The following is a 23,095-nucleotide window of genomic DNA, read 5'->3' on the forward strand; positions in this document are numbered from 1 at the left end:
AATGCACTTGAGTAAAGTATTTGAGTAAATATAATGGAAGTTATATTCTACCACTGGTCAACATTACTGCCATGATACAACATGTGCATATTTGATACTGGGGGATGGAAATCACACTGCATTGGCATCAGGTCTAGTAATTTTCTTACTCTGGTCATGTATGATAATTTTACCAGAATAAAAATTAAAACTGAATGTTAGAGCAGTGTAACTACGTACTTTTGCTTCTTCTACTATAATTCATCACAGTTTCCTTATCATCATGACTGCCAGTCCACATCAGAAAAAATGCTGGTATTGCTATCTAATAAGATTTGAGACTTGTTAATGCAGTATAGCTAGCTAGCTCTAACATGAAATTGTTAAAGTTTGCCATTTCAACATCCAATTTACTTTTTGTTAACAGTAATTATGGTCTAGTTATCCTTAATATGGACAGTCTGCCTTTATTTTTTTCCCCTTTTGATTAAAATACTGGGTAAAATAACCCTCCTCCCTTCCACCCACTCCTTCAGGCCCTGCTCAAGTATTGTATTGCACATTTGTGAAACTTCATTTTGTACTGCTTGGTACATTTCACATGAAAATATCTGTACTATAAATGCTCCTAATGGCTTTTACTTTGCAGGAAAAGGCTTTAGATGCAAGGGACTTGAGTCCATCCATATGAAACAGTAGTTACTGATGAAGGCATTAGTCATATAGCATTGTAAATGGGTGCATGCTACATGTCTATATGACTGACTGCTCTTACTTCTATATTTTCATGGTGTTGTCGTGTTTGTGTTTAACTTAAATGTAATATCTTTCAATATGCCATAACAATAGGACCATATTAATATGAATATTTTATTACATACTGGCTAATATACTATGAAAATGCACCAACAGGTGGAGGTACAGTTGTTTTCCTCTGGAATTCTCAGGATCACCTTGGATTTTGAACTAGATCTTTTAAACTTCATCCTTCCATCAGATGGAGGCATTTTTTTTTTTATCATGTTTGGCTTCTACTTCAGTACAGCATAAACTACTCTTTTTAGTGAAGACAGGTTTGTCATTGTAACTTTTGAGTGCAAAAATAAATGCAAGGACACAATCAATTGAATACATGTACTTATAAGATATTATGCAAAACTATTTTATTTACAAAACAAATGGCACAGTGTGACTGCACAATAAATGCACATGCACACTCCAGACATGTCAAGGGAGTTTCTTTCCATAAAATCCTAAGTGATTCCAGTCAGACAGTGAACAGACATTTCAGGCAAAATTCACAACTAAGATTCTCACTGAGGGAGCAAATATTGCTCAAGAGGGTTCATTACTTTTAAGGCCATTTTAAAGGTTGGGATGAAATGGAGACCAGCAGCAAGTCTTTGCAAACCAACGTCACTAAAATGAGTTAAAATACAACTGGCTACAACGTGTGTGTGGTCTAATCTTAAATGCTTTGAAAGCACAGAATCAAACAGCTTCACAGAGAGAGAAAGGGACACACAATTAAGGATCAGAAAACCAAAAAACAAAGCAGGATTACTTCACTTTTCACTATTTAAACAGACATGCCTCCATATGAGCGAGTGAATACGAGTCAAAGGCATATCTGTAAATTACACTTCTACCTCACACATACATCAGTGCAAACTGATAATGTTTTCTCTGTGGTCATAATTCATCAGTATTTTTGCCTCTGTAATTATCAGTGACATAGTGGAACAAGATTCATTCGTGGTGATGAAAACAGATTATCTGCACAGGCTCTTCAGCTGCTGTGCATGGAGGCATATGCTTAAAAGTGAAAACGTTCTGGGAAAATAAGATAGCACTAACATCCATTCATATTTAATTAACCGCTACTCAGTCTTTTTTACAATCTTGACAAACATTTTCAGCTACGACTTTGTTGAATTTAACTCACTGACAATTCAGTGCCTGACAGTTGCCATTTTTCCTCAAGAACTTGACTTGGTACATGACTTGTTCTTAGAGAATACATACGCAGGTGACAAAGGAACAAAAACGTAAACGGCAAGTAGAAATGAAGTGGGGGTTGGAATGGTAACAAAACAATAAACATAAAACCATCAACCAGCCAGTTTACTGGCAACAATTGAAGTCTTTCTTTGAGGCAGGTCCTGAGGTGTTGGGATGTGCCCACCTGTGATCTCTGTCTTCTCCGTTGGGGCTGATGGCAATTGTTTATTCTTCATTTTTGCCTTGGCCATGTTGTAGTCACCAGAGTCAAAATACTTTTGCTGGAAAAAACAAAAAAAAAAGCCACCAAGTGAGAACACTGCAACTGGTATTGTTTAGATAAGCAGACTTTAGGTATGAAACGCACCCCTTTCTGAAGTCTTTTCCTCAGAAGGTCTGAACCTCCAGGCTTGGCTCCAAGGTTAGGATACCTGGCCTTCAGTTTGGCCTCCTCTGCTTTCTCCGGACTGATTACTTTGTCCTCCATTTCCTGCTCAACGAACACAGAGTGTATGGATGGCAAATGACCACTAAGCTGACATGGGAGAAAAGCTGCTAAGTTTTGCTAAAAGTGCATATGACATTAGTGATTAAGGAAACTGCAATATGTATTCAGAGAGTTACAGCTAACATGGGTACTATTTATGTTGCACAGAATGCAGACGCCGCCATGAGGGGAAACTCCAACTGGTGTTTGCACTAGCATTCATCTTGCCATTTAACTTAGCATGTTTAGCTACAGTGTCATCCAATGTTAGCTAAGCTATAAATCAAGTTGCAAGTGACTGCGGCAATATACTAGTTTACTCCAAAAAGCAGGGTTTTTGTTTTGCTTCACCATCAAGCGCTGGTAGCTAATTAGCTAATTACATCGTTGATTACATTAGCAAAGAGTAGAATGTTAGCTACTGGCTAACTAGCTTCCAGCTAGCCTCTGGCTAATTTACCAGATTCGACGTGCTGGTAGCACCGGCTAAGTAGTTAAATTTGCAGTTCGTTGTTACAATTTACCTGCTGTTCTTCAGAAGTCCTCGTTCCTTCAACCTCTTCGGACATAACTATACTGAATCCCTGCTCTGCTCGCAAAAATTGGATGTAATTAATCGTTCAACCAGCTCTTCTGGCAGTTGAAAGGTGCTACTGGCAGCGTCTAGGCGGGCGAGGGCAGCAGCCTGTCATGCAGCCTGTCCAGCAACAGGCCAGTGAATCGATACCAGAGAAGCAGATGCGAGAGACAGTGGGGCAAATATACTTTTATAGTGTATCTTAGATTTGGACAATACATGAAGGTGTTGAGTTATTGATTCACGCCTTTATGATTTGAAAGGCAATAAACGCAAAATCTACATCCGTATAATATCTTTGATATGCTGAAAATATTCTTATAAAATCTGAAAAATATGAACACAGAAAAATTCTTAAGACTTTCCGTTGACTCATTATTGCCTCAGTAAAACACGTCAATTTCGTCTAAATCATTATCTGAGTAATTTATAGGAAAAAAAGGCTTTGGAAAATAAAGGATTAATTATGCTTTTATTTTTCACAGTATTAGTGATACCAGCACCGGTTAAGAATGGGAAGCAAAATGTTTTGATAACTTTTACATACATTTTGTGGCTATTATTGAGTACTTGTGGTTGAATGAGTGACAGATGTGGAAATTATGAATATAGGCCAAATGCTTTTTTTTTTTGCTGATAGCAGTGTACACTACACTTCATGTGCTTATATCACACTATGTATAATTTGTGTGCAGTGTATGAAAGCTTAGCTAACCTTCTCTTTCTCCATAATGTTAATACTAATACAACCATCACAAAGGGTTTATCAGCAAAATCCAGATGTAAAAGTAAAATGCTTTATGGTATGTCATACTTTTAACACATATTCAAGATTGAATTTATCTGTGGTTACAGTGGAGATAACACAAAAAACAAGACCAACTTAAGACCAATTCCCAAAAGATGTTTAATTTTTTGTAGGTTACCTTTTAACATTTTCTGCATTACTGTAATACATTATATTATGCAACAGGATAGAGTATATTCCTTACAGCCCCAACTATCACCCAGAAATAAATACCTGGGAGATACTTGGTTAATTGTTGTTGCTTTGGAGATCTTTGTTAGGTCAATGCTTTTGGTGCTTGTACAGCAAGCCATATCATCATCAGCCATATGGAAAGTTTCATTCCAGACAGAAGTACAATGCTCACAAGTCATATCACACAAATGGAAACCCCCTTGGGTACAAAATTAATTATCTTCATCCCCCATGTCCACGTCTTCTTGTAGCTTTTGCACCATTTTGGCTTCCATTTGTTTGGCTTTTCCTGTAAAAAAAACAAAACACATGTGAATAATGCTGATATTACAGACTAATCTTAAGGACTTCCATTACACAGAATTTTATCTGTTCCCCTAGTTGGATTGTCTTTTTAATAATCCACGACTGGAAAAAATCCATCACCACTAAATTGTGAAAAACTGACGTTTCATTCCATTCCATTCCTCCAGTGAGAGGGGCTATACAGTGTGCATGTGTGTCTGTTATGTCTGCTACTGTCACACTGGACTATACCTTGTGTGTGCGTGTGTGTAAAATCAATGTCATCAATTCAAATGCTGTAAATTGTACACAATAATGAGGCTCACCTGTATAACTTGCCTATTTGGTGACTAAAGATTCTTACCTGCATGTGGTGCTTTGATGAGGTGTATATTTTTCTTCACTTCGCTGATGGCCTCTTCCTTCTCCAACTCTTTGCCCTTCTTTAATCTATAAAGTGGTGATGAAAACAGTAAATGCAAGGCAAGCACTGTCAATACCAATTTTGTTATAATATATATATATTTAACGTAAGACAGTAGCTGTAAAAGAGTAACTCAAAAGAGGACTTGCTCACCTGTTCATAATAAACCTTGCCTGTCGTTTCTGTTTTATCTCTTCCACCCTCTTCATTGCTTCCACTGTAGAAATCAAAAGTGACACATCGACTCTTTAGTTCAAAAATCACATGACAAAATATTTTTACCTCAATCATGTGAGAAATATATACATTACCTGTCTTCTCCCAGAGATCCCGGTTATATTTAACAGGTATGTTTCTGCGTTTCTCGAACTCCAAAGAGTTATCCTTAAAGAGAGGATGTTTGTTGGATAAGTAACAGTAAAACGTATTAATGACTCTGAGATAAGGAATCTGTAGATAACCAACTCACCACTGTCAACTCCTTTCCTGATGCCTTTCTGAATGCTTTGGTCCATCTTGTTTTTCTTGGGTTACGCTTCTTCTTGAAGTTCTTGATGCATTTTGATCTGCAGAATCTGAATGTCTAAATAAAAAGTGTGTAGGAAAAATTAACTCAAAACTCAACTTTTCTAGGATAAAAGGAGTTTGGGATTGTGGAATTACAAAGTTCTACAAAGTTGAGTTTCAACTTTGAAATATTCTGCATTAAAGATTTGACATTACATTCATTGTAAGTTACACGCTCCCCATCTTTGCACATATTTAATCATATCAGACAGCATATAATCTAATATAAGATTGTTACAGATACACTGGCATACATTGGCATTCATGTTGTTCAGGAAGCGTAAAGAAACGGCAATATAGGTAGTCCGTAAAACAGCTTCACCCTATTATTACCTTGGCATCAGCTTCATAAATCTATATTACAAAAAGGGTTTATATAAAGCTAAAATACTGATCCTGCAGCTGCCTTTTCAGTAACACTATACTTTTTTTTCTTTCTCAAATTCAAATTTGCTTTATTGGCATGACCATCCTGTGTTACATACGGTACTGCCAAAGCTGTACAAGGTTTACAGTGTAAACATGAAAATTATGAATGTAAGGAAAGAATACAACCAATGCTTACAACCACTGAATAAAATTCAATAGCAATAAGCACGAATAATAAAAGTAAATGCAGGACATACAATATAAAACAAGCTAAAATAGTTACAAGTAATTCCATCAGTTAAAAAAAAGCAAACATAAAATGAACGTTAGGCTATAATATCAGTCATCACAAATAGCAAAGTAAAAAAGTGAAAAATCAGATCAAAAAAGAAAATACACATTAAACGAGAGACAAACAAAGATTGGCTGACACAATCTTAACAGACATTATAAACTTTAAAAAGTAAATTAGATTTTCAGAGCTATGTCTGTGGGAGTGTTTTGATTTGTCCAGTCTGTAGTTTCAAGCTCCAGTTTTCACAGCGAACCTTCAGAGGGCGCAATTACTCCATAACCCAAAACCGAGGCCCTGCTAGTTAAATGTCCAGAGTCTTCATCAGATTCATCCATATTAAAGGGTAGCACGTGCTTCGTAAATCGTTACGTTAACGTTATTCATTTGCTGCTAAATAACAGAACACTGAAGGAGACAATCACTACGTTAAGTTATTTACTATCTGTCAGCTGGTAATACCCCGTCTTCATCCCACGTGAGTGAATACAGCACGTTAAGTTAGCAAGCTAACATTAGCCAGCTACCTAAAAGGCCAACACTAACAGTCAAACTTGAGCTTCTGTTAAAGCTACAGTATTATTCAGGCAGAAAGGCAGTACCATACCTTACAGTCGTTCCGTACAAACATCGCCCCATGTCCGGGGTACACAGGTCCCGAGCAGAAATAACACTTTTCGATGCGCATTTTTACAGCAAAGGCGCTGCGTGCGACAACCGACACAAACAAGACCGCCCCGTCTCTATTTCTTCTCCTTTCTGATTCTGGCCGCTGAAGCGCCTGTTGAATATCTGCTGCCCCCTGCTGGACATTTTGTTTCTACTTCCAAACGATTCACAGTCACACAGGATTTATGTTAATTTCTTAGATGGACGTGGACTCTTCTCCTGAATGACTGTATAGATTATAACCTCACGTTGTTCAGTATGGCATGCCCTTAACAATATAAGACGGCCCAATGTGGTCGATATTTATTTTAAATAAATTAATAAGGAATTCTGAAATAATTAACCACACAGATAGAGTAAAATCTTTGAAACTCTTGCCTTTTTGGGTTTGTTTACAGGCTTATATTTGAGCTCAGCATCTAATAAACACTTTTATTGTTTGCCACCCATTCACAAAGTCCATAGTTACTAACAAGCTGTACGTGTAGTATGTAAATATATATAGTATACATTGGTAAAATAAAAAATATTTCTTATCATATTTACTTTTAAATAAATATCTAAAAAGGAGTTTCATTTGCTCACAAACACACACACACACACACACACACACACACACACACACACACTAATAAACGCAAGAAAACAAAGTACAACACAAAATGTATTTTTCCAAGAACAATTTTATTATCTAGTCTTTGTGATCATCTTGAGAGTATCAAAAAAGTCTGTTGCAACATTTCAACACTTAAAATAATTTGTCTTGTTGCCCACTTTGGCTTAAAAGATGTATTTTGGTATTCAAAAGCAGAAATATCAGAAAACCATAACTTAAATAATAACAGTTAAGTCTATAATCTAAATCTACATTTGGCACCTGAGTAAAGTCAGCCAAATGACCTGTGGCTTACAGTTAACCTTTATATTAATGCATTACACAGACAAACTTGAAACTTGAAACCAGCCTTATTCATTTTGTAAAATGTCACATTAAATTTGGGAAATATTTTTGTTTACAACATGCTAAAAAGACAATCTAAATTAAAATTTCCAATGTAACCTAGGTACCATTCGGGTGAAATCTCATGGGGATAAAAACAGCAGAACAGTTTATGACACCTCAAGCTTTTAAAAAAGAAAATGTAATAACGCCTTTCTAGTAATCAAAACCATTGGAAATTATATCACATTTAAATGCAAATAATGTAAATGAAAACCAAAGAAAATCACTAAATAACAGAGACTTCAAGTTTCTTTGGTTAGGATTATTTGTATTACAAAGATATAAAAATTGATTATGTTGCTCTTCACACATAGGGTTTCCATTTTGATAGTCAGAATCCTTCATTGTCACACCTGGACAGGAAATATTATGGAGAGAGAAAGAGAATTCTTCCCCAAACAGTAATATTGGTGAGCGGTAACAGATGATTCTCTAAACAAAGAATAAATATCATCATCTATCACTGGCAGGACACACTGGATCTTTGGTCTTGTGTCAGTAATTTCCACCTCATAGTACCAAGGATCAACTGAATGAAAAGCCTTACCCATCTGAGGAAGGAGACAACTCTTTGGATAATAGCATCGGCATCACCGCTGCGTTTAGCAATGGTCTAGAAGGCAAATGGAACACAAGCCAGGGAGACTTGTGCTAAAGCTTTCACCAGAATAAAGGATCAAGAATATTTACACTGAGAAAAGCATTCAAACCAGCATTCTAAGGGAAATTTACATCATTGGCAAGAACAATATTTTGGCAGATGCACCCTCAGTGTACATCAATTATATTTTTGGTTGCCTTAGAATATCTATTGTATTATCTAAAACTCTTTGGGCACAATTTTTCACGTCTTTGGATCTCATCTTCTATAGTATGCAAAGCCCTTTCGATATTAAGGCCATGTTAAAGCTTTGAGTTCAGTGCACTGAAAATGCCAAACGATATTGTATGATAAAGCTCAAATAGTTTGACAATATCTAATGCACTTGTTATTTTCACAACATACATCATTCAAACAATGTGAAACGAAAGCTCTTCCAACCGTGAAAATAAAAAGTTTGGAGAATTTTTAAAAAAGGAGGACCTCTGGAGAAGAGCGCCCCAACAAGAAGCAACAAGACATGGCAATGAAATGTTTTCACCTTGTCCCCTGAGTCTGAGATAATACTGCACCATACGTGGTGAAAAGGAGGTAGTAATGTATGTACAATAACAGAACATGGAGGTAGATAATCAGTCAAAAGGGCTCAACTACACCCTCTGCTCCAGTGAAAAGTAATTAAATATAATGAAAATGTATCACAGTACATTTCTGACATTCTTTTTAACATTCATCATGGGTGAGCTTTGGTTTAGGACAGACAACGCCAAACACAGACAAACAGGTAGAAGGTTAAAAAAATGGAAATAAAATGTTATAACAAACATTCATTCAAAATCCTGAGGTATATCCGAAGCAAAAGCACATTTCCTCCATCACAGCAGCTGGCTTCCTGATCCATTTCGCCTCAGGAAACAACCAAGGGGCTCAACTCAGGAAGCAAAGGTAGAAGTGGCTTAGCGTCGGCTGGTGGAGACAGATCTAGGCCAGGTGATGTCACGAGCCTACTACCTGGGATGTGTGGAGGGCGGTATGAGAGCCCTCTGGGGTGCAGCAGAGCTGGGCAACATCAGGGGCAGAGTGATGGAGGGAATGGCTCAGCATCTCCTCATTTTCCACCTCAAAAGACTGCTTCAGCTCAGCGACAGTGGTAACATGGTCGGTCTCAAAAGATTCAGGTCTGGAGCGTTGGCTGGTTGGGTTGCTCATCTCTTCGTTGCTTTCTTCATTGGAGTAGTGTCCAGAGTCTCCCGTCTCTTGGCTGCCCTCGCTGGTGTGAGAGCTCTCCGAGTGAAAAGGTCCATAGATGATCTCCCGAGACGAAGGTGGCAGGGGCGCTGACCCTAAATGCTCCTCATACCTCAGAACGGTCTTCCCAGCCTCGTACAAGCTGGCTCTCGTCAAAACCTACGGAGGATAGAATTGAAATTAAGATAAAAGAGAAATCTGACTGGAAAAAAAGCAGATTGACCAGAATAATGTTGCATCACTCACATCACTTTCAGCAGGATTCATGACATCCCTCTGGAAGAGCAGCCACCTCTTGCTTTGATTCGTGCTGATGACTGGACCGGCACTATTTATGACAATGTTGGATCCACCCTGGAAAAAATGGGAAAATATATGAGAAATATAGATTTTTTTTCTAGTCATGTGCTCTTTTGAACATAAAACACGTAACTGTGAAACAGAGCTTTATATCATTCACTGTGGTTTGTTTTTGTCTCACCTTGGCATCCACAAAGTGAGCACTTATCATGGGTATAAGGGCTTCAACATTCTCTGTAAGGTGTTCATTGGGCCGGGACAAACCAGCACGTGGATCTTCAGCAGCTCCCATGCCAATGACTTTGGGACTGGAGGATTTTCTATTAGCCATACAAAGAAAATAATGTAAACAAATATCAGGAGAAAACGTATTCCTGATGTACTCTGTCAACTGTGTTTCATTATTCCAAATGATTATTACCAGTACCTTGGTCTGCCCTTACTGATGAGGATCAGCGCACACATAACAATACAGGCCAAGGCGATGCTCACACCAACAATGATTCCTGTCATAGACCTCTGGTCTATGTGGTAGAGACCATCAGAGAACACTGGAAGATAAAGAGCACAGTGTGTCAAATGGGAAATAATTACACATTAGTTACTATTATTCAAAGAAAACTCAAATGCAGAAGAAAGATCACAGTAAATGAAAAGAGAAGTTAATACTCTCAACCAAGAAACTGCTCTTTAACACACCTTCACATTCATCTATTGTTGTTTGCAGATCATGATAAACACTGCGTGAGGGCCTTGATGTGCATTAAACATTACAGTAAGCTTTTATCAGAAAAAAAACTTCCTCATATTCCTACCTTAAATAAGCGAATACTACTACTAAAGCTAAAAAAAACCTAACCTTTTTCCAGAAAATAAAAAAACAAGATTTGAAATCTTATCTTGAAAATTATCTTAAACTTAAAATTGAATTTAATTGTAAAAATGATAAAAATAACATTAATCAAAACCTACAACTCTTTATTGTGCATACACTGTTTGGTTTATTAATTAAAAGGGTAAATAAGTGCTGCTGACTTATGTCTCCTAGTGGTTTGTTTCCTACCAGAGAAGAACCTTCATTTACTCCATAGACCATAAAAAATCTTATTATCTTATAAAATTATAAATCTGTACTTGTGGCAGAATCGGCTTTGTGGATACGTCCAGCAATAAACAAATCACCTCACTGTGAAAATGCAGTTTTGTCAAGACACATGGATTTAATAAATATGAACTCAAATGAATCCAAAATAGCATCACAAACCTAGTATTACATAGCCTGAGAAATATCTCTTTTGAAAGTCCCATATGGAAAATTCAAATTAATTTTAAACAGACAACATTAACACTCAAATATAGCTTCATTTCAATATAGTTATAAATTACGCTTGATATCACAAATGAATCAAACTCGTCCAAGACTCCATCATGTGCACTCAGGTGTTTCATGAAGCTTACCTGTATCTGGGAAGCTGTCAGAGTGCCTGGGGTTCTTGCTGCGGTGGGTGTTTCCATGCTTCAGTGCCAGCTCCACAATGTTTGAGAAAGGCCCGTCACCGACCTGGTTGGAGGCAGAGATTTTCACAACGTAGACGTTCCCCGGCTCAAGCTTCTCCAGCAGGGCCATTGTATGGCTGCCTGTAAACAGAAACACACCACAAGGATTAGAAATAAAGGAAACTGATACAGGTGCACGTAATCTTGCATAAATATGTGCAGACAGCATGTATTATTTTACAGTTGAAATTGGAGAGTGGTGAAAGACCGTCTCTATGTAGTTGGTGATACACTTATATCTTAGTAAGATACGTTAAAATGTTTCCGGAAAACAAAAGGTTCTTATAGTTTACAAGTTACCCTAAAGGATTCCCATACTCATACTATAGTGGACAAAGGTGCTTTAAGAATATCCAGTGTTTAGTTTAATGTCCTTAATGGAATTTTGTAAATCTCTTATATGGCATTACTTGCCTGTTTTCATATTCATGTATATAATGTTTTGCTATTGAGTATCTTTTTTAAATCAAATTTTAAATATGGTTACTTTAGGTGATTGTAAGGGGTGGTGCTGGCACATATATTTCCCCCAAAATACATTCTGCATCACTAACTTTACAGATAACATGATCCAGTGCGCTACTCACCCTCCCTCTGCACGATCTGCCAGTGTCCAGCCAACCAGGCTTTCTGGGTAGCATACAGGATGGTATAATGTGTAACCATCACATTGGGCTCTGTGGGCTCCCTCCAGGACACCAGGGCAGTGTCTTCCTCGATCAGACTCACTCGCACTCCTGTGGGTGGTTGGCTAGGTGCTGTACACAGAGCAAACACACTCATAATAAACAACACTTGCTGAAAGATTTACTGAGAAACAGGCATATAATCTGATTTGTGTCTGCATGGTAGAGGAAATAGAGGCTTCCAAAGCGAAATAGTTAATAGTTAGTTAGTTATAGTTAGTCAAAGTTATTACCTGCTGGCAGAGTCCGATGGTAAAGAACAGAGCTCCAGGGACTCGACATCTGGTCCACATGGAGACGCACAACAATCTCATAGCGAGTGTTTGGATCCAAATTCTGAATCATCACACTCTGTTTGGTACTGTGGATAAACAAAATTCTTACATTATGGCCATTTGGAAGCCCAAACTCCAGAACTACCCACTGTATAAAATGTGCAACTGTAGGTTGTACTACAAACAACCAATGATAAAAAGTACAAGGGGCATGTCCACAAACACGCAGTGTAACATAATGTAAATACTTAGACAGCCAAACAAAAAAACTCTTTCAGAGGCTTTATTTGTCATGCCAGAGGCAAAATACTGAATTTCTTTGGTTCTCAACTTACATTTGTAGGTAGCGTACAGCAGAGGCGTTGTGGGTGCCTACAGGTGTACAGCGGACTGTATAGCTAACAGCCTTTCCAGAGGGGAAAGCAGGACGGCTCCAGCGCAGGGACACAGCAGATGAATTGTTGGCCAAGACAGTTACGTGATCTGGAGGTGGAGGGGATGCTGCCGGTTGGTCTCGAGCCGCTGCACGATGGAAGCAAAATGAATACATTTTAATCACATACAGTATCACAATCTGAGAAAAGGTTGTACTCCATTTTAAATTTATAACTTTTGAAATACACAATAGAGAAAAGTACTTACACACACATCCTGGAGTGCTGACTGTTTGGTCTGCCTGATAACCATCTCCAGCTTGACTGACAGCCAGAATCTTGACATGATACTTTCTCCTTGGATCTGAAATACAAATAATCAGTTTTCAGCCATTTCCAGCCATGTTGTTAAAACTAAAACTGAAGATTGGTCAAATTGCCATTACAATGACTGCACAAAACATTTTACAAACCAATGGTCCAAAAAGAGCCAAATATTTGATAAATAATAACAAAGCTTGAAAGATAAAAAATCAAATAAAATACCAAACAACTACAGCAGCATCTATTTAAAAAAAAGTCAGACACATTGACAATTAGCTCAGGGGGAGGTTAGGTCTTAACTGGCCGTTGTCCTCCTCAGTCACCCCCAACCTCTCATTTATCATGCGTTGTCATGTGTAAGGAGCATGAGACAGATCAACCGGCCCCAAGGCCCAGTAAATACGGAGACATGATCAATAAGCTCTATTAAAATTATCACAAAATTATACTGTCTTTTCCTTTTGAAAGCCTATAAAGATTTTACAACTATAAAACCCTATGAAATAGGTCGTGCTCACAAAACAAATCACTAAATTTGAGGGGAACAACATAGGTGAGATGAGGTAGAATGTGATCTTGTTTGTACTGTAAACATAAAAACCAACAGTAATAAGAAAAGAAATAATGGAGTATAGAAAGAAGGCTGTATCACGTGCTGACTTAAAGACATCAGAAAGACGACTGAGGTCTGGGCTTGGTAAACTTTGAATTAAATATGGAATCAAAGTTTGTGTTTTAGCTACCATTGACATAGCTCCTTAATCAGGACGTTTTTAGGGAGTGTTAAGGTTTGTTTTATGCCTCCAGTGTGAAAGGTCGGCCAGTGGATATTGACCAGTGAAGGCGGTGTCCAGGCCTGCTGTGGGGGCTGGGCCAGAGGCAGCGTTCAGCTGCTGGGATCCTAGGCCCATGGGACTGGGGGGGTTTGACTGGGGTCACCAGGTCAGGCCAAGATAGAACACAAGGAATCTGGGCACAGGACAGTGGGAGCTGGGCCCCTTTTGTTCCCTCTTTCACGTTCTTCCTACTGCCCTTGTGTTATAGCCTTAAACTTGGAGCGACACAGAAAGAAACATGGCTCCAAAACAGAACTTATATTGAGATCAGTGATATTGTGGAACCAGTGACAGCAGCTTGCGTATTTATCAATATTGAAACATACTGAAGCTACTACGAACACAGATAAATTAAAAATAGTTACTAACAATCTACCCTTTTCAACTTTTTGTGTATGGACTGAGTAGGAGCCACGCTGTGCTTGAAGACTCAAATCAGACAAAATGATATTGTTAACAGTTTTGATCAGTATGATCCTGGTTCATATTGCATATAGATTGCTGTGGGTTATTTATATGGACAGCACAGATGACCAGTGGGGGCAAGGTCCTAATCCAGGACTGCTGTCTCACGGCTAGAGGTCAGTGGCTCGGTCCAGCTCTGGCCAATCCCAGGGGGCTTTGTTTGTGTGCTCCAGTGTCCAGCTAAAGGGGGGTAGTGGCCAGGGTCTTACAGGGCAGGACTGGCCCTGAACACAACACAATGGCAAGGGGTAATTATGCAAGCCGCGGTATGGGAAACGGTGGTGGGAGGGACATCTGGACCCTGACCTCTAACCTGGGAAGCCTGATCTCATACAATACCACAGCCAGGCTGAAGAGGACTGCTGGTTTGGCAAGAGGGGTCAGTCCATATTGATCAGGACAGAAGGTGAAAATGCAAATACAGGATCCAACTGCCCACTGAATTAAATTGGGAAAAACCATTTGAGTAAGATCCCATCGGTCACTCTCTGTTGACGCCAGTATCACAGGTCTAAATGATAGTAGTGCACTAACATGGTGAAATATATATAATGTTAAATGTTCATCTGCTCCACTCTCCAATCATCTCGAAACTAGACAGCTATGACAACAAAAGTGCATCTCTCACCAAGGCCACTGATGGTGTAGGTATAGGTCTGAGCTTGCAGCTGGATGGTGGGCTGCTCTGGTTGTCCTTCCTCATGGTAACACAGCCGGTAACCCTGGACAGCCACAGATTCTGGGGAGGTTTGCCAGCGTGCCACAATGGAGGTGCAGTTAAGAGGCTCAAGTTGAAGAACAGGGGCTGAAGGCACTGTGGGGTAGAGACAGCAGGCATGGGATCAATACACAGTCATATTTAAAATATTGCTGAGCACAAAGAAAGACTAAACATATAAACAACAAAAAACAGCAGGACAGTGGGTATAGAAAAAGGATGGATGGATGAGAGATTATCCTACTAACGCAATGCTTTCTCAGAAGTGTCCTCACAAATTAAGAAATTTGGGTGTGACAGACTTATATTTTGAGAAGTATATTGGAAAAAATGCACCAACACAAATAACATTTTAGAAGACTGTTCATTCACTAATATTAATGTTCTACAAGTATAATTCTGTCGGCCGTGCTGTGCTACATAACCTAAATTTTTAACTAAACTCTTGAAAAAAAGAAATCGAGCTTTGGTGGACAAACAACCTCCCCCAACACACCAGGCCATGAAAAGAGGCTATTCTTTCCCCCACATAGATGCCGGAGGCCCTCTCTTTATGACCCGTGACTGAGGCCACTCTAACATCACTGACAGCGAAGGGCAAAGGTTCCTGGGTAACCAACACAAAGACTGTGGGACAATGCTACAAGAGCAAACTCTAGTCATAAGCTGGCCACACTGCATGAGCTCTAGTGATCCTCCTGGCATTCTAAGAGTAACAAAACAGTGATGTGACAAAAGCAAAAGCATAGCCAGTTACAATTTGGCACCACGTGATTCCATGCCATGTACTTGTTGTTTGCTACTTACCCTACAGAAGAAATCTGCTTTCACCGTAAGAATACATTCAATAACACATGAAAACTTTTGCCACAAATCGAAAAGTGAACAAAACTGCTATATATAGCCATGCGATAATATCGCATTGAAAAGAACAACATACAACTTTTTATCACCAACTCTCAAAACTTTGTGGCGTTTCCTTTTCAGCCGTCTGCAAGTTTACCTTTGCTGCTGGAGGTCTTAGGTGTACGGTGAGAGGTCCATGCAGAAGGTTCACACCAGCCCACACGGGTGGCTGCAGCCATGCGGAGCAGGTAGATGGTGTCAGGCTGCAGGCCCTCAAGCAGATATTCAGTGCTGTTCTGAGGTATCTCCACAGAGGTGACACTGCTGTCTGCCGCTGTACGATAGGACAGTCTGTATGCAGACAACCGACCGCGGCTCACCTTGGCAGGCAGTGGCTGCCAGCTCACCTGAATATCTGTGGAGCTGTGGCTGATCAGACTTAGCTCTGGGGTACGCAAAGGCACTGGGGAAAGACAGGGATATAAGAAATAGACTTGACTCTGATGTAGTGAAGAAGTTTCTGAATACAAACTATGCTGTCATATTTCTATTTATTATTCACAGAAATTTGCTGTTAGTGAGAAGAACACACAGAAAATTGTTATAAAACAGCATGCCCATCCCCCTTATGTCCACTCAAAATGTGCTCTGTACACACATCACAAGCATGCATTTTAGCTTAACTACCAGAGTGATTTATTGCAAGGAATGCTGGGAGTCTCAATGCTTTACGCTTACCATCCTCCAGGGTATGTTGACTGACTTGGTCTGACATACGACTGGCTCCCATTGGCATATAAGCCACAATGTAAAAGCTGTAGTTTCGAGCTGGCTCAAGGTCATCAACGATATAACTGGTTGTGTCATTGCCAATAACAACTTGGTATTCTTCGTTGTTCAGACCTGACACACAACAAAAAATAAAGCAGGTTAGAAAATAGGTTAAAATGATTCAAAGAAGTAGGACGAAGTGTTTTGGAAGGTTTGATGCTGAACATGTGTAATGCAAGGCACAGCCACATAACTGCTTCCAAGCCTCTTATAGTAGACCTACTTAAACATCTAAAAATGTGTTTACAAAAGCAGACTTGACTTAATAAAGTAAAGTTAAATATCTCCTTAAGTTACTGGTTTGCAAGACTGTGAGGCTATTAAAAAGATACACTGCCCCTTTAACTGCAAGCAGAATGAGCTGAGGAGCAGACAATGGGCTGGCTAAGCCCGCTGTTATTTCAGTGAAGTTGCCTTTCTGAGTCCTCCTTGACCTCTGCTCTGTGCAGCAACAACAGATGGCCTTCAACAAGGAAAGTTGATCATATGTGAGGCAGTGAGATAGCTTATTGTGGTTGACTGCCATCTTGCATTTTATCACACCTTCCTCCCTCTTAGTCAATAACTGATCTTATTAAGCTCAAATGAAGAACTTGAAACATATTTAAATGGTTCTTTCTCTTGGTCTCACCTTCAGCCTTCATATAATGGATGGAGTAGGCGATGACTTTGTCTGCATTGTAGAGAGGTCTCTCCCAGGCCAGTAAGATAGCAGAACTTGAGATGGTCTCAGCGTGAATATTTCTTGGTGCACTGGGCCTGTCCTCGGACATGACAACAATAAGGCGAGCCAAGGACAGCACAGAACCCTGTTCGCTCTCTGCCATGCACTGGTAGATGGCATCATCCTCAGGGATGATCTGGGTAATCACCAATTTACTGTGGAACAATTAACAAAATATTAACAATCAGTACTAGCCATAGAAAAGCAACTTATCTTATTCAATTAAGACCAATATTTTCAACAGTACTACAGTTATGTGTGATTGTGTCCACAACTCCTGTTGTATAATACCTGTTGTACATCTTTATCCTCCCATTTAAGTGAACCTCTTCCCCATTCTTTAGCCAGCTGATGCGTGGCGGGGGCACTCCCTCGGCTTGGCACATGAACCGGGCAGTGCCTGCTCTTGGACGGGTTTGACTCTCAGGCCTCTCGACAATGGATGGTGGCACTGAAACAGAGGTGTAAAAGAAAAGGGATGAAAATACAGTCTATTGCTTGCCATTTGTTAGCCAACAAAAGCTCTAAATCTATCTAAAAATCAGTTCACATCTGCAAAACGTTCTTTGTGTTAAAGCACATGGAGTATAAGAATGCAGTATAACTACTCAAGATTTTTCTGTACCTTGAACTGTGAGGTTGGCTGCAGCAATACTGTAGTTGCGGGTTCCAGGTGTGGTGGCCCTGCAGAGGTAGACTCCACTGTGCTTGGAACTGACATCTGTAATAACCAGGTTCCCGTTGCCCAGTACTTTGGCATTGTACACATCAATTGGTTTACTGTCGGCACGGCTCCAGGAGATGATGGGCCAGGGATTGCCTGTGGCCATACACTCCAGCACCAGAGTTTGGTGAAGAGAAACTGTGACATTCTGAGGTCCAGCAATGATTCTGGGCCTCTGACGTGGTTTAGGGCCTGCACCTACAAGAAAAGGAAAGATTTAAAAATAAATTAACCGTTCCCAACATAATATGATGGTTTAAAATCCAGTTAATGAAGTCTCTGTACCCTGGTTGACTGTCAGTGTGGCCTCTCTACTCTTCAAACGGCTACCGATGTTAGTTGCAACACATCGATACTGTCCTGCATCTTCCAGTTGTACATTGTGGATCTGAAGGACTCCATTGGGCAAAACTGTTATTCTGGGAACATACAAAGGTTACATTAGGATCAAACTAGAGGGTGTGTTTGGACAGCAACAGAATTTGGGAGCTGCTACTAGGTTACAAATATATTTTAAAAGCAAGAGAATTTTTTTATAAGTATCTAAAATGACTCAAGGCGTGTTTGCAGGTACCTGTTTGTCTGCAGTGGTAATGTGCTTTGGTTGAGCTCCCAGGTGATGGTGGCAGGAGGGCTAGAAGTGACTGCACAGGAGAATCGTGTCACTTCGCCCTCAGTCACCACCATAGGCACAGGATGCAATACAAACTCTGAGATACCTGTGGAAAAAACAAATTATCAATCAAGGCAGAAGGTATCAGCAGTAGAACATCACAACTGAAACCTACCTCGTTAACTTATTATGAAATCAGTAGGTATATGTTTTAGTGGTGGGTTTATTTACACTGATTTATTTCTGCAGTTGTGTTTGCCACTTACTAAACAGAGCATTTTCTCTCAAATTGGTAAAATATTACACATTTTGCATGCAAAGCAATGACTTTGATGGATGTTAACTGATTCTATGTAAGGAATTGATCTTTGCAAGACACAATGATCTTGCTTTTGTGCAGATGAGCAATCAGGTCCCATACTGCCCAGCTGGTCCAATCAATGGATCAATTGAAGAATGACACTGAATGATGCATTGTTATGGATAAAAAACAATCAATTCACTTTGCATAAGAAGGACGAGTAACCGCTAGGAATAGAAAAATAAAAAATATCTATAAATATCTATATCTATGTTGAGATATAAAACCAAACCAATTTCTTGCTGAAGTCGGGGATGACACACCACTTATCATCAAAATATGCCATTTTGTCAGTTTAAGGTTGCATATATTTTACAGCTGTGCATATGTAATTGTCCTATTTAGGCCCTGCTACAGTCCCTGATTAAGTACAAATGTACTTCAAAATGACTAAAACAATTGCACACAATTTTATTCAAAAGATCTTTCAATAATCACCACAAATAAAAAACCCAATCTTTATCTCCAGAAAACTATATAAAAGATGACCAATGACCTTCATTCATTAAGGTGATAACTCTGCCTCCCCCCTCACTCACAGGAAGGAAGTCAATATCATGTTAAAGAAAGTCAATACCCTGTTCTGCCACTGAAACTCCACATTAAAGAGCAATCCTTTAATTCAAGACCAAATCTCATCAATACTACATAAACAAACTGGTAGCCTTGCTCATGTGAAGTGCATTATGGGTTTGCCCTAAACCAGGGTCAGAAAAAAAATCCTTCATGGTTTGAATTATTCCTCTGCAATGGCAGCAGGTTTTGGCTTTGGGCCAGTACATGACAACCAAATGACAAGTCAAAATTAATTTAAGTATGTTCCAATGGTCAGTATTGTGATGAAGTCTAGAACTATTCCATCTCCAGACACCACGGCTGACCATTGAGCATCGTGGCCAGCGCCTGGTAACAAGTTAAAAACAATATGCTGTTTACTCTCTGCTGAGAGATATCAGACCATCTTCACTCTTGCTGGGATCAGTGATGTAGACGGTGGGTGCGGCCTGCACAGACTGATCCACTAATATGGTCACCTCTGTTGTAAAGAACAAATCAATGTCTAGGTCAAACAGCACAAAGGTTTCTCTGAGGAGGTCAAAGTTCGCTTCTACCCCCTGTCCATTCAATTTTAGCCCAAACTGGGAGTCAGATCGAAGACAGTTTACTATTAGCCAATAAACAAAGGAGAACCTTGTGATTCTTATGTTGTTAATATCCTATATCAAAAGCTACAGTAGTAACACATTATAATAGCAAAGAACACATGTTTTACAAACACTGTAAGAAATATCTGACACCCTCTGTAAATTCAAGAGGTGCAGAAACTGGTGATGCAGTCCTAGAACTAGAGGCAACACTAAACTTCTTGAATGTAAACATGTTTAAAAAAGGCCAACAAAATTTAATGGAATATCATGCCTGTTCATTCACATGACAAACCGGCCTTTCGTTAACAAAAGGGCTCTGCTTGACAGGGCAACAGAGGACAGAGTGAAAGGGATTGTGGGCTGGAAGAGAGAGAACAGCAGGGCAGCCCAGCCGCAGCAGGCCTGTGACATCACAAAGCCTTTCCCTAATGACCCCTGACCTGCAGGACCTCTGGACAGAAGGGGAGCACAGAGGAGGCCCATCCTCCACTCTCCGCCTACAGCTGACCGAAAACCTTTAACCCTTTCACTGACAAAGGCTGGACTCCAGACCAAACTTGACTTCTAAGGTGTTTTCTTGTGTGGTCAATTTATAGGAAACTGATTTCTGTGTTGCCATTTAATACACTGACAGCAATGGAAACAAAATTGTCAAAGCAGAGTTGGTGCATCTATAAGCCAATAAGATTTGTTTTCCTGTTTGGATTTCCATATTTATAAATCTGTTTCTGTGCAATTGTTGTTTCTAGTTCTTTATAGTTGTGTACTGTTGAGTATTAGGACATATTGCCCCAAACATTCTATTCTTAGTGTCAGTGTCAGTGTCAAAATCAGTATATTTCAAGGGCCATGCTAGTTTCCATGGCACCACTCACGGGATATCCCTTCTAAGACCTGTGAAGTGTCCATGGTAGACCAGGCCCATTGAATAGAAGCAGCTGCGCTGTCCACTGATATGTGGACAAACAAATGCCCTGAAAACCTAGCCTTTTCTTCTGGGGCGGTCAGGGTTACTCTAAACAAAGGCTAAAAGGCAAATGGCCTTTCAGAGATTCCTCTGTGTAGCAGACCATTCAGCAATTACACAGAGCCACAGTCTGCAATGACAATGCACTCCCACTAACAGAGAGAAGGCTAATTTCTAACTTTTGCCTGTTTCCTGAATACTTTCATAAGTGTGCAAGTGTTACTTTTGCTCAAAACAGGGAAAGTTACTCCAACCCAGGGATGCCTATTTATGGAATATTTACAAGCTTTTAGATTGACTCTCTTTCTAACTTTAACTGTTTCTTAAAATGATCCTATAACTGGACTGACAGCTTTAAAGTCAAGCATGGCCAAGTCTGAACAACTTCCAATAACATGGAAAGCCAGACTTTAGAGCTTTTTTCCTCAGTAAAGAAAAAAAGAGTGGGGTGGGGTACATCTGCTTCCCATCTCCAGGTTAATAACCCATGAACTTGCCATTCTGATGCCTGCATGTTGACACCACAAAGTGTGTATCACCAGCAACTTTTAACCCATCCTCATCTTGCTCCCAACAGTGGAAAACAGGAATAGTCCATACCAGCCTCAGAGAAGTCCTTTCACTCTGAGCTCCATACTTACTTGCGATGGTCAGGCGTGATCTTTGGCTTAGGATAGCTCCATATTTGTTCTGGGAGAGGCACTGGTAAAACCCTTCATCTGATTCCTCCTTGGTATGCTTTATCTTTGGTATGTACAATGAGCCGTTGGGCAGAAACTGTATGTGCTCACTCTCTGCCAAGCGAACTCCGTTTTTCAGCCACTTGATGGTGACCGGAGGCTGCCCATGAGCCTGACAGTCCAAGACAGCAGAGTCCTTTGGTAATGCAGTAACATCACTGGGCTCTGTGATGAAGGACAACTCGCTGAAACATAAAACACCTTAAGGACAAAGGATGAGAATATTAGTAGAGAGTTGGATACCTTTCTGAAAAATGGACACTGCAGCTGCAAAACAATAACTTTATAGCCAGAAAGATCACATACATCATGCACTACAGGGATATTATAATAATTTCTACTTTGATATTAGAGGAAATGATAAAAAAGACCAGAAAGGATGATATTGTTGGTAAACATTAATTGCATGGTATAACAGACACACTGACTGCTCTGACACACTAAAGTAAAAGCAGCTGTATTAAGGATGGTTACCATACGTTGATGTGTAATGTGCTACCCTTATATAAAAAAACATATTTGTATTATCTGTCATATTTATCTTTCAGAAAAACAATGATGTATGGTGGTTTAATTTGCTGTCACGAATATCAGACATGAAGTCAATGTGCATCCGAACCGACAGAAACAGTTAAAGGTAGCGTTAACCGGCTTCAATGACAGAGAAACACAGGGCTAATAGAAAGTATACGTTTAAAGTTTAACAACCTGACTTGCTATCTTCTCTTCGTCAACGTGGTTCACAAAACAACGCTGACTTTTAACGAAATAGTTAACGCTACATGTATTTCACTAGCCAGCTAACGTTACATAGGCAGTAAACGCCTCGTTAATCAACAGTCCGTGCGCAGACCAGTAATCAGCTCAGCACACGATAACATCAGTAACAAAACCAAAAAATGGACACTTACTTGATAAAGGAAGAAACAAAACAAAAAGCAGCCAGTGCTGGTGGTCTTTCATCTTAAATTTCGCCATTTATCCGGATTGTTGTGTCATTTTTTCCCCCGACACCGCGAACCGCCGCTCTCCTGCGTGCTGTCCGTATATCCCCAAACTCACTTCTGCCAGCACCGGAGGACCAACGGCCGTACAGGGGTGCCGGGGGCTCCCCGACCCCCG

General features: G+C 39.7%; 3 protein-coding genes across 3 annotated transcripts; all 3 read right to left on the reverse strand.

Annotated features, from left to right (window-relative positions):
- Nucleotides 1–1,125: 1,125 nt before the first annotated feature.
- Nucleotides 1,126–3,150, reverse strand: LOC121607545 (cAMP-regulated phosphoprotein 19-like). The gene is made up of 3 exons (XM_041938409.1): nt 2,992–3,150; nt 2,348–2,470; nt 1,126–2,261 (listed from the first exon to the last, which is right to left on the reverse strand). The coding sequence occupies exons 1-3, from the start codon at nt 3,034–3,036 to the stop codon at nt 2,091–2,093; spliced, it is 339 nt and encodes a 112-aa protein (XP_041794343.1). The 5' UTR covers nt 3,037–3,150; the 3' UTR covers nt 1,126–2,090.
- Nucleotides 3,151–3,633: 483 nt separating this feature from the next.
- On the reverse strand, nt 3,634–6,697 carry rsl24d1 (ribosomal L24 domain containing 1). Its single transcript, XM_041938406.1, has 6 exons — nt 6,571–6,697; nt 5,205–5,318; nt 5,047–5,119; nt 4,889–4,952; nt 4,676–4,761; nt 3,634–4,315 (listed from the first exon to the last, which is right to left on the reverse strand). The coding sequence occupies exons 1-6, from the start codon at nt 6,649–6,651 to the stop codon at nt 4,239–4,241; spliced, it is 495 nt and encodes a 164-aa protein (XP_041794340.1). The 5' UTR covers nt 6,652–6,697; the 3' UTR covers nt 3,634–4,238.
- Nucleotides 6,698–9,232: 2,535 nt separating this feature from the next.
- Nucleotides 9,233–22,951, reverse strand: LOC121607515 (protogenin B-like). The gene is made up of 19 exons (XM_041938359.1): nt 22,885–22,951; nt 21,875–22,174; nt 18,719–18,863; nt 18,430–18,563; nt 18,046–18,342; nt 17,712–17,871; nt 17,328–17,575; nt 16,604–16,768; nt 16,023–16,328; nt 14,930–15,115; nt 12,945–13,040; nt 12,638–12,824; nt 12,261–12,388; nt 11,929–12,099; nt 11,243–11,422; nt 10,212–10,335; nt 9,966–10,104; nt 9,731–9,838; nt 9,233–9,643 (listed from the first exon to the last, which is right to left on the reverse strand). The coding sequence occupies exons 1-19, from the start codon at nt 22,949–22,951 to the stop codon at nt 9,233–9,235; spliced, it is 3,552 nt and encodes a 1,183-aa protein (XP_041794293.1).
- Nucleotides 22,952–23,095: the final 144 nt, after the last annotated feature.

The sequence above is a fragment of the Chelmon rostratus genome, chromosome 6 (assembly GCF_017976325.1).
Source record: "Chelmon rostratus isolate fCheRos1 chromosome 6, fCheRos1.pri, whole genome shotgun sequence".
NCBI lineage: Eukaryota > Metazoa > Chordata > Actinopteri > Chaetodontiformes > Chaetodontidae > Chelmon > Chelmon rostratus.

Excerpts from the sequence above, each read along its gene's own strand:
- rsl24d1 (XM_041938406.1), bottom strand. The coding sequence starts at position 6,651 with ATGCGCATCGAAAAGTGTTATTTCTGCTCGGGACCTGTGTACCCCGGA. Across the intron at positions 5,319-6,570 it reads TTGTACGGAACGACTGTAAG|ACATTCAGATTCTGCAGATC; the intron begins GTATGGTACTGC and ends CTTTTTATTTAG. Across the intron at positions 5,120-5,204 it reads CAGGAAAGGAGTTGACAGTG|GATAACTCTTTGGAGTTCGA; the intron begins GTGAGTTGGTTA and ends CCTCTCTTTAAG.
- LOC121607545 (XM_041938409.1), bottom strand. The coding sequence starts at position 3,036 with ATGTCCGAAGAGGTTGAAGGAACGAGGACTTCTGAAGAACAGCAG. Across the intron at positions 2,471-2,991 it reads GGACTTCTGAAGAACAGCAG|GAAATGGAGGACAAAGTAAT; the intron begins GTAAATTGTAAC and ends TTCGTTGAGCAG. Across the intron at positions 2,262-2,347 it reads GGAAAAGACTTCAGAAAGGG|CAAAAGTATTTTGACTCTGG; the intron begins GTGCGTTTCATA and ends TGTTTTTTCCAG.
- LOC121607515 (XM_041938359.1), bottom strand. The coding sequence starts at position 22,951 with ATGGCGAAATTTAAGATGAAAGACCACCAGCACTGGCTGCTTTTTGTT. Across the intron at positions 18,864-21,874 it reads ATCACGCCTGACCATCGCAA|GTATCTCAGAGTTTGTATTG; the intron begins GTAAGTATGGAG and ends TTTTTTCCACAG. Across the intron at positions 10,105-10,211 it reads ATCAGTAAGGGCAGACCAAG|AAAATCCTCCAGTCCCAAAG; the intron begins GTACTGGTAATA and ends TATGGCTAATAG.